The following is a 10,353-nucleotide window of genomic DNA, read 5'->3' on the forward strand; positions in this document are numbered from 1 at the left end:
AATTCCTGAGTATTAATAATTTGGACGAGCAGCCCTGGCTCCAGCACATAGATGTAATCATGAAGAAAGCATGCTAATGCATTTGCTTTGCTAATGGGCCTGTCCCACTTGGGCGATTTTTTTAGTCAACTACAGGTGACTGCCGCAAAATTTTCAACATGTTGCAAATTTTTCCCGCGACAGGGGCGACAATTTCTGCTGTTGTGGGTTGTCGTGGGTGAATTCCTTTAATTCCTTAGTCCAGTCGCCTAAAGAGTCGCCTGTGGGACAGGCCCATAAATGTGTAAAAAGATTATGTATGTCTCCGAATACTCCTACAGATGCACTGTAGAAAATATCCTGATTGATTGCATCATCGCTTGGCATGGCAATTCCAAGGCGCTGTATTGCAAGAGGCTGCAGAGAATGGTGGAATCATGGGCAGGAGTAGGCCATTCCCTCCCTTCGAGCCTGCACATGAGGTGATGCTTCAATAGATCATGGCTGATCATCCTCACTCAGGGTATGCCCTGTACCTGCCTGCTCTCCAGGAATACCCCCTGATCCCTTCCCAGCCACAAGGGCCGCACAGGCTGCAGAGCGATGGTGGACATCATGCACAACACAGTCCTTCCCTCCATCCAAAGCTTCGACATGAGGTGATGCTTCAAGAAGATGACGTCTAACATTGAGGGTCCTCACTATTTAGGGTATGCCCTCTTCTCCCTGCTACCGTTGGGCAGGAAATTCAAAATCCTGAAGTCCCACGCCACCAGGTTCAGGAACAGCTACTTTCCTACAGCGATCAGGTTTGTGAACCAACCTGCACAACACTAATCCTACCGTCAATGGATCAGTACCCTGTTGCACCTCTAGTTCACTCTTGACAAACATCGACTTTACTTTCTAATTATTTGTTTTTATGTATTTGTCTATGTTCCTGTAATGCTGCTACAAGCAAGATTTTTCATTCTACTTCATCAATGCAAATGGACGACTTGACTTGATTTGTATCCTCATTGAAAAGACAAGCCTTTGCAAATACTAGAACTGTGTGGTTGTCATTCCTACCAATGCAGTCATAGCGGACAATAGACATAGACCATAGACCATAGACCATAGACCATAGACATAGACATAGACCATAGACCATAGACCATAGACAATAGACAATAGACCATAGACAATAGACAATAGACCATAGACAATAGACCATAGACAATAGACAATAGACAATAGACAATAGACCAATAGACAATAGACAATAGACAATAGACCATAGACCATAGACAATAGACAATAGACAATAGACAATAGACCATAGACAATAGACAATAGACAATAGACCATAGACCATAGACCATAGACCATAGACCATAGACCATAGACCATAGACAATAGACAATAGACAATAGACATAGACAATAGACAATAGACAATAGACAATAGACAATAGACAATAGACCATAGACCCATAGACAATAGACAATATACTATATTCAATAGACAATAGACAATAGACAACTGTAAGGTCATAGTCTCAGAATTAAAGGACGTTCCTTTTAGAAGGAGATGAAGAGGAATTTCTTCAGTCAGAGGGTGGAGATTTTGTGGAATTCTTTGCCACAGACAGCTGTGGATGCCAAATCTGTGGATATTTTTAAGGCAGGGATAGATATATTCTTGATTAGTACGGGGTGTCAGAGGTTATGGGGAGAAGACAGTAGAGTGGGGTTAGGAGGAAGAGATAGATCAGCCATGATTGAATAGGCGGAGAAGACTTGATGGGCTGAATGGTCTAATTCTGCTCCTATCACTTATGACCTTATGACCTAAGCCTGTTACTCACTACCCTAAACCTTTGCCATCGGATTTTAGAAAAATTCTCCTCTGGGAAAAGCTTCCCTGTGTCCCTCAAAATGTTGAATACTTGTGGATGACAAATAAATACATCACAACTCTTCTGTAAGTTTTGTAAGGAAACTAGTCCTATTTGTACTTGCAACCTGTATTCCAGATCGAGTCATTGATTCATAGTTATACAGCATGGAAACAGCACCTGTTTCCAACAACAACTCGTGATGCCCAACTCATCGTTGCAACCAAAGTGCCTTCTGCTGTACTATCTTCTACTGTATGTTCTATGGTCAGCAATCGTGGATTAACTCAAAATATGTTACCAGCCAGAATCGTTCAGTATAAAATACGTGATGTTACATGCGGGATGCATAATTTCACTTTCATTTTTATTTAGTTATACACAATTGAATGAAAAATGAATATATGAGGATGATTTTTGCTCGTGATTGACGATTACATGAAACATGAACATCACCTATTTGTTCAATATCTTTTGGAAATCTCCAACAGTTTTTTGCAAGGATTGAGGCATTACAAAACAAATTTATCCAAAGAGGTAGATTTATGTTGAAGCCACAACAAGCATAATATTTGTCACAACATTTATACCAATATGAACAGAAACTCTGCCTAAACTGAAGTAATTGGTCGAATTTTCATCTTCACCACTTTAAGAGAATAGTCTATACCCTTAAAAGGATCCCAGATGACGCCATTTTCTATCTCGTATGGCACATTATCGCGAGGATCATAAGGCCCACCATGGTAATAAATCCCATTTAGATTAGCGGCCTGGCAGTTATTATACCACCAACCACCGCCATAAAACTGTGCACAGTTCTCCTCCCAGTTATCATTGTCTCTGTCAAAAGTACTGAATTTCATGTTTGCATGGGAGGTGTATACAGTATCCATAAATAAGCCACTTATTAAAGCATCCCCTGCATTCCCAGTGTAACTCGTGATGTTCAACGTGTAGTTTTCTGATTCAGAACCTACGTTGACGATATACTCAGCGTACGTCCTGTTTCCAGACCAGTCCTCCAGCTCAATCCGAAGGGAGGTTTCCTTTGCCGTGAGTAGGTGAAGGACATCATTTCCCAGCCAGATATTCCCTCGGCCTTCATCATCCAGGCGACCAAATCCCCTTTTGTACTTGTCCCACGACTGGTTGAAGTTGACTGTTTCATCCATGCGCTGCTGAACCAACATCCAACCGCCAACGCCAGTACTCTGATCACAGTACACCGTTATTGCATCAACACAGCCACTGGGCATTATCTTAAACAAACCATCCTCGCCGCCCTCTGCATGCTTTTGCATGATATCATTACAATCTGTAAGAAGAAATGTTTTTCAAATTAGAAATGTTAGATAAAACCAACAAACATCCTTATTTTCAGTCTGAAGAAGGGCAAACAAAATCATGGGAGACCCCTTCGACCCCTGCAAACGTCCAGCCCTATGGTCAGGCAAACGCCTCCTTCTCTCCAGAGATGCTGCGGACTGTAAACGCCTATCTCACCAGGGACTAACCTACTGAGTTTTTTACTCCATTATTTATTATGTAAAAGAATATGTGTTATTTGTGTCTATCTTTGGTCTTTTGCACAAAAACCAGCAGCTGCACTTTCCTTCCTGCACATCGTATTTGCAACGACTTTTTTGTGTGTCGTCACACAAAGTTACTGCTTAGTTCCTTCCTCACATCGTATTTGCAACGTTTTTTGTGTGTCGAAAATGCTTACCTGCAGAAACACAGATCAACTAAATGTTTACAGCCAAGGAGGAGACATTTTTCCAATCAATGTCATGAGGCAGGAGCTAAGGTGGGTAGATTGGCTGTTGTTATTGGGCAGATGGAAGTTGCTTTAAAACAAGGTGATCAAGTGCAAGATCCAAATGTTGCAGCAAGGAAGGTTGGGGGGGCGGGGGGGGGGGGGGGGGGGGGGGGGGGGGGGGGGGGGGGCGGGGGGGCATAAGGACAGCAAAGTAAGGGAACTGTGGATGACCAAGGCGGATGTAAACTTGGTTATGAAGAAAAGGATGCGAGTGTCAGATTTAAGAAGATGGCATCAGTCAGAGCCCAAGAGGGAATCTATGCTTGAAGTTGGAGGATGTTGGTGAGATACTGAATGAGTACTTTGCATCTATATTCAAAGAGAAGAAGGACTATATTAACGATTTAAACAAGGGAATTAAATGTGACATCTCCAAGTTTGACACAAAGCTGGGTGGCAGTTTGAGCTGAGAGGAGGTTGCAATGAGGCTGTACGGTGACTTGGATAGGTTGCATTTGGTCTCGCCAATGTATAGGTGTTCACATCTTGAAAAACGGACACAGTAGATGAGGTTGGAGGAGGTGCAAGTGAACCTCTGCCTAACCTGAAAAGACTGTCGAGGTCCCTGGACAGAGTCGAGGGAGGAGGTACAGTGACAGGTGTTGTATGCCTCCTCCCTTGACTCTATCCAGGGACCCCGACCAGCACTCCATTTACATTACCAGAGGCCTATCTAGAAGCATCTTCAATGGCACTATTGTATCTGCCACCACTCCACCCCTGGCAATGTGTTCCAGGCACCCACCGCTCTTTATGCAACCAACTTGCCCCGAACATCTCCTTTAAGCTGTGCCCTCTAGTTTTTTATATTTTCACACTGAGAGAAAGGTTGTGACTGTCTATCCTATCTATGCCCCCCGTGATATTATATAATTCTAATAGTTCACCCCTCAGCATCTGCTGCTGAAGAGAAAACAATCCAGGTTTGTCCAACCTGTCATATACCTAATACCCACAATCCAGGAAAAAACATCTCCAAAGCCTCCTTATTCATCCTGTGGCACGGCACGGTGGTGCAGCGTTAGAGTTGCTGCCTTACAGCCCCGGGTTCTATCCCGACTACGGGTACTGTCTGCACGGAGTATTACGTTCTCCCCGTGACATGCGCGGGTTTTCTCCGAGATCTTCGATTTCCTCCCACGCTCCAAAGACGTGCAGGTGTGTAGGTTAATTGACTTGGTGAATGTAAAAATTGTCCCTAGTGGGTATAGGATAGTGTTAATGTGCGGGGATCGCTGGATGGCGCGGACCAGGTGGGCCGAAAGGGCCTGTTTCCGCGCTGTATCTCTAAACTAAACTAAACTAAAGGGGCAACAAGCAACACTCCAAAGGCTTCCTAACCTAAGCTCTATAAAACTGCAGCATGAATTCCTGAGTCTTATACTCAATGCCCTGACTGATGAAGGCAAACATAATATACACCTTCTTCACCACTCTATCCACTTGTGTTGCCACTTTCAGGGAGCTGTGAACTTGGGCCCAAAAATCTCCCTGTACATCGATGAAGTTCAGGGTGTCAACTATAATCTTTCTCCATTCTTCGTTATCCCTGGTTATGCATTGCTGTTAACTATAATCTTTCTCCATTCTTCGACCTGAACCACGCAATGTGTAGAAAAACATTATCCTGTCACCCACGGCGTCTGAAGAAGGGTCGCGACCCGACACGTCACCCATTCCTTTGCTCCATAGATGCTGCCTCACCCGCTGAGTTTCTCCAGCGTTTTTGTCTACCATCCTGTCACCCTTAGTTCTTTTGCCGAATCACCTTCAATGTCTGCTCTCTTCATTCCAATTCCTCCACCAATTTAAACACTCTGATGATATAAATTATAAGAAGAATAGATCGGGTAGACGCACAGAGTCTCTTGCCCAGAGCAGGGGAATCGCGGACCAGAGGACATAGGTTTAAGGAATATGAAGGGGAGCTTTTTCACACAAAGGAAACGGTGGCGTAAGCGGTAGAGTTGCTGCCTTACAGCACTTGCAGCACCAGAGACCCGGGTTCGATCCCGACTACGGGTGCTTGTCTGTACGGAGTTTGTACGTTCTACCCGTGACCGCGTAGGTTTTCTCTGAGATCTTCGGTTTCCTCCCACATTCCAAAGACGTACGTGAATGTAAGTTAATTGTCTTGGTGTATGTGTAAATTGTCCCTAGTGTGCATAGGACAATGTTGGTGTGTGGGGGTCGCTGGTCGGTTCGGAATCTGTGGGCCGAAGAGCCTTTTGCCATGCTGTACCTCTAAACTAAACTAAAAGGATGGGTGTATGGAACAAGCTGCCAGAGGAGGTAGTTGAGGCAGGGACCATCCCAACGTTTAAAAAAGTTAGAAAGGTACATGGATAGGACAGGTTTAGAGGGATATGGACCAAACGCAGGCTGGTGAGTATTGTAGATGGGGCATGTTGGTCGGTGTGGGGAAGTTGGGCCGAAGGGCCTGTTTCCATGTTGTATCACTCTATGAGTTTAAGATTACTTTATGAGTACCATCCATTATCTTAAACACTGCAATCAGATTGCCTCACACTATTCTCTTTACCTTAGTGAACAACCTGAACTTCATCAGTCTATACACATCATAAAAAAATAATCCTGATTTATTTTTGGTAAATTTTGCCTGACCTCTCTCTAAAGCCTTTTATTTCTAAAGCTTGGCACCCAGAATTAGACACAATCCTTCAGTTGTGGCCAAACCAGATTCATCATGATTTTACTTCCTCTACTCGGTGTCTCTCTTTATAAAATCCAGTGTTTAAGTACGTTTTAAAAATATTTTACAATGTGCCCTACCAGTTCCAATGTGCTATGCATATACACAAACACATTCTCACTACTCCTATCCTATATAGAATTACGCTCTCTCTCTCTACTTCATTTAGAATTAACCCCTATAAAATACATGGGACAAGGCTGAAAATAGGCATGACCTATGATGAGCGTTTGACAGCACTGGGCCTGTACTTGCTGGAGTTTAGAAAGACGAGGGGGGACCTCATGGAAAATTACCGAAAAGTGCAAGGCTTAGAAAGAGTGGCTGTGGAGAAGATGTTTCCATTAATGGGAGAGTCTAGGTCTCGAGGTCATAGCCTCAGAATTAAAGGACGTTCCTTTAGGAAGGAGATGAGGAGGATCTTTTTTAGTCAGAGGCTGGTTAATCTGTGAAACTCCTTGCCACAGAAGACAGTGGAGGCCAAGTCAATGGATGTTTTTAAGGCAGAGATAGATAGATTTTTGATTAATGTGGGTGTCAGGGGTTATGGGGATGTGGGTGTCAGGGGTTATGGGGAGAAGGCAGGAGAACGGGGTTAGGAGGGAGAGATAGATTAGCCATGATTAAATGGCGGTGTAGACTTGATGGGCCGTATGGCCTAATTATGCTCCTATCACTTATGACCTAATGAGCGTATGTCAAGGGGAGGGTTCAACTACGACCGGGCATTGCATTATTGAAGGTTCAAGTAGGAAGAGGCTTCAAATACTTAGAGCTCAGAAATATTAAAGGGGTGATCACTTTGCCTGGATTATACTAAGGCCTCCTAACAGACAACAGGAGATCACGGAGAGATGTCAGACGTATTAAAGTCACAGAGTAATACAGCATGGAAACAGGCCCTTCTACTTAACTCACCTATGCTGACCCAGATGCCCCATTTAATATAAGATAGACACAAATTATGTCTATCTTCGGTGTAAACCAGTATCTGTGGTTCCTTCCTACCGCTAGCTCTTGCAGCTCATATCCCTCCCAACCTTTCCTACTCATGATGCTATCCAAACGTATTTTAGATGTTGTTATAGTACCTGCCTGACCTACCTCCTCTAGCAGCTCATTCCTTACACCCATCACCCTTTGAATGAAAAACTTGCCTTCAGGTTCCTATTAAATGTTGCCCCTTTCACCTTAAACCCATGGATCTTGAATCCCCTTACTCTGGGTAAAATACTCTGTCCATTTGCCCTACCTGTTCCCCTCAAGATTTTATACACCTTTATAAGATCACCCAACCTCCTGCAATCAAAGGACTAAAGTTCTAGCCTGCCCAATTTCTTCCTAAAGGGGCTGTCCCACTTAGGCGATTTTTTTGGTGACTGCTGGCAACTGCCACAGTCGTAGCAGGTCGTCAAAAAAGCAGCGACTGGACCCCCTCCTACGACAATGTCTACGACAAGCTGCGACAACCTACCACCTAGTCAACGTCAAGCTACGGCAAGCTACCGGCAACCAGCGACCCATTAGGACGTCCACCTACGACCACACAGGTGACAACCTACGATGACCAAAGTCAACCTACGTCCACCCGCGACAAGCTACGACAAGCAACGACCGTGTCGGCGACAACTGAAGACAATTCAGTCGCCGGTACCTGTCGCTGGTTGAAGTAGGTTGACGTAGGTCGTCGCCAATGGAATTCACCAAAGTCAGCACCTGGTGACAACCAACGTCACCTGGCGACAACTTGTGTCATCCTGGCTACAACCTATGACTGCACCTACGACAGGAGAAGACAAGCTAGGTCAAGCCTACAGTCGCTGAAACGTTTTGAACATTTTAAAATCCAGTCACGACCAGAAAAACGTTACGACTCTTTAGGCATCATGAGGAGACTATTCACGACCATACAGGCGTCACTCAACGTTGGGGGAACAGACCCAATGGGTCTGCACTTGGTCTAGTAAGTATATAAAATTATAAGAATATAATATTAGGGCAGCACAGCGGGGCATCGATAGAGTTGCTGCCTTACAGTGCCAGAGACTCAGGTTCGATCCTGACTCCTGGTGCAGCCTGTACGGAGTTTGTACCTTCTCCTCGTGACTTGCGTGGGTTTTCTCTAGTATCTCCGGTTTCCTCCCATATTCCAAAGACGTACAGGTTTGTGGATTGATTGACTTTGTATGAATGTAAAATTGTCCCTAGTGTGTATAAGAAAGTATAAGTGTGCAGGGATCGCTGATTGGTGTGGACTCGGTCGGCCGAAGAGCCTGTTTCTGTGCAGTATCTCTAATCTAAACTAAACTAAACTATAAGAGCAACCAGGTTACCAAGGAAAGAGTGATGCCCACTTGGGATCAAAAGAGTATACTGTGCATAGAGTGTGGAATTCCCTGCCACAGAGGGCAGTGGAGGCCAAATCACTGGATGGATTTAAGAGAGTCAGATAGAGCTCTAGGGGCTAGTGGAATCAAGGGATATGGGGAGAAGGCAGGCACAGGTTATTGATTGGGGACGATCAGCCATGATCACAATGAATGAGGCAGGAGACAAAGACTAGGTCTTAAATTAATGCCTTTCATCTGTCATCGCAATTGTGAACGACGTGTAGTTGTAAATTTCAGTTACAACAGTGACATTCCAGAATATGTTAAGATTAAAAGAGGTATTATATCCTTTAGCAGAGATCAAAGTGAATTAATCTCCATGGCCTGATGCAATGTGTCCTAGGCTTCTATTGGATTCAATGGAGGAGAAGGCTGGAACACTGAAGACCACTTTAACTCCCCGTCCCATTCCCACACTGACCTTACTGTCCTTAGCCTCCTACATTGCCAGAGTGAGGCCACACACAAACTGGAGGAACAGCACCTCATATTCCACTTGGTTAGCTTACAACCCGGAGATAAAGGATATCGAAGGCTCCAATTCCCTGTGCTCCACTCATTTCTCCCTCTCCCCTTCCACCTATATTCCTCTGGCTTCACAGTTCACGCCTCTTCTATCCTTATCCCTTACCCCAATATTGAGTCATGAAAGCTGGTGATTTTAATCGCAAATAGGGGAGAGTTTAGTGTAGTTTAGTTTAGTTTAGTTTAGAGATACAGTGTGGAAACAGGCCCTTCGGCCCACCGAGTCTGCGCCAACAAGTGATCCCCGCACATTAACACTATCCTACAAACACGAGGGACAATTTACACATACACCAAGCCAATTGACTTACATACCTGTGCGTCTTTGGAGTGTGGGAGGAAAACAAAGATCTCGGAGAAAACCCATGTAGGTCACGGGGAAGAACGTACAAACTCCGTACAGACAGCACCTGTAGTCAGGATCGAGCCCGTGTCTCCGGCGCTGCAAGCGCTGTAAGGCAGCAACTATACCGCCGTGCCATCGTGGCTACAGAATTATACAGGTCAGCTGGTAAATTGGGAAGGGCAATGCCGGGTAATAATAAGTGTAAGATGGTGCATTTTAGGGCGGCTTAACGGTAAGGCCTTGAAAAACATTGAGCAATGAAGGGACCTTGTTTCAAAACTCCCTGAAGATGGCAACATAAGTAGATAGGGTGGTGTCAAAGGCATACTGTATAGGATTCTGGTCTTTGTTACCTGGAGCATAGAATGCAAGAGCAAGGAGGTCTTGGCTGAACTTACTAAACTTTTGCAGGAATACTGTCTGAAGTTCTGGTCACCACACTACAGGAAGGTGCATGGGAGAGGATGCAGAAGAGATTCACCAGGATCTTGCCTGAGATACTATGCTTCAGTTATGCTTCAGATACTGAGATATGCTGAGATACTATGCTTCAGTTATGAAGAAGGACTGTAGATAAAAATGCTGGAGAAACTCAGCGGGTGAGGCAGCATCCATGGAGCGAGTAGAAGAAAGGAAGAGGTGGAGACAGTGTAGGAGTGACAGGACTTGATCAGTTTGATTTGATTTCCTTGGAGGAGA

At 44.6% G+C, this 10,353-nt stretch overlaps 1 protein-coding gene across 1 annotated transcript in view; it reads right to left on the minus strand.

Annotated features, from left to right (window-relative positions):
* Window positions 1–2,071: 2,071 nt before the first annotated feature.
* fga (fibrinogen alpha chain) overlaps window positions 2,072–10,353 on the minus strand; it is a 28,966-nt gene continuing 20,684 nt past the window's right edge. Inside the window, exon 6 of the mRNA XM_055644422.1 lies at window positions 2,072–3,176. Coding sequence (XP_055500397.1) covers window positions 2,470–3,176 — 707 coding nt within the window. The 3' untranslated portion in view covers window positions 2,072–2,469. The remainder of the gene's footprint in view (window positions 3,177–10,353) is intronic.

This window comes from Leucoraja erinacea, chromosome 1 (assembly GCF_028641065.1).
Source record: "Leucoraja erinacea ecotype New England chromosome 1, Leri_hhj_1, whole genome shotgun sequence".
Lineage (NCBI taxonomy): Eukaryota > Metazoa > Chordata > Chondrichthyes > Rajiformes > Rajidae > Leucoraja > Leucoraja erinaceus.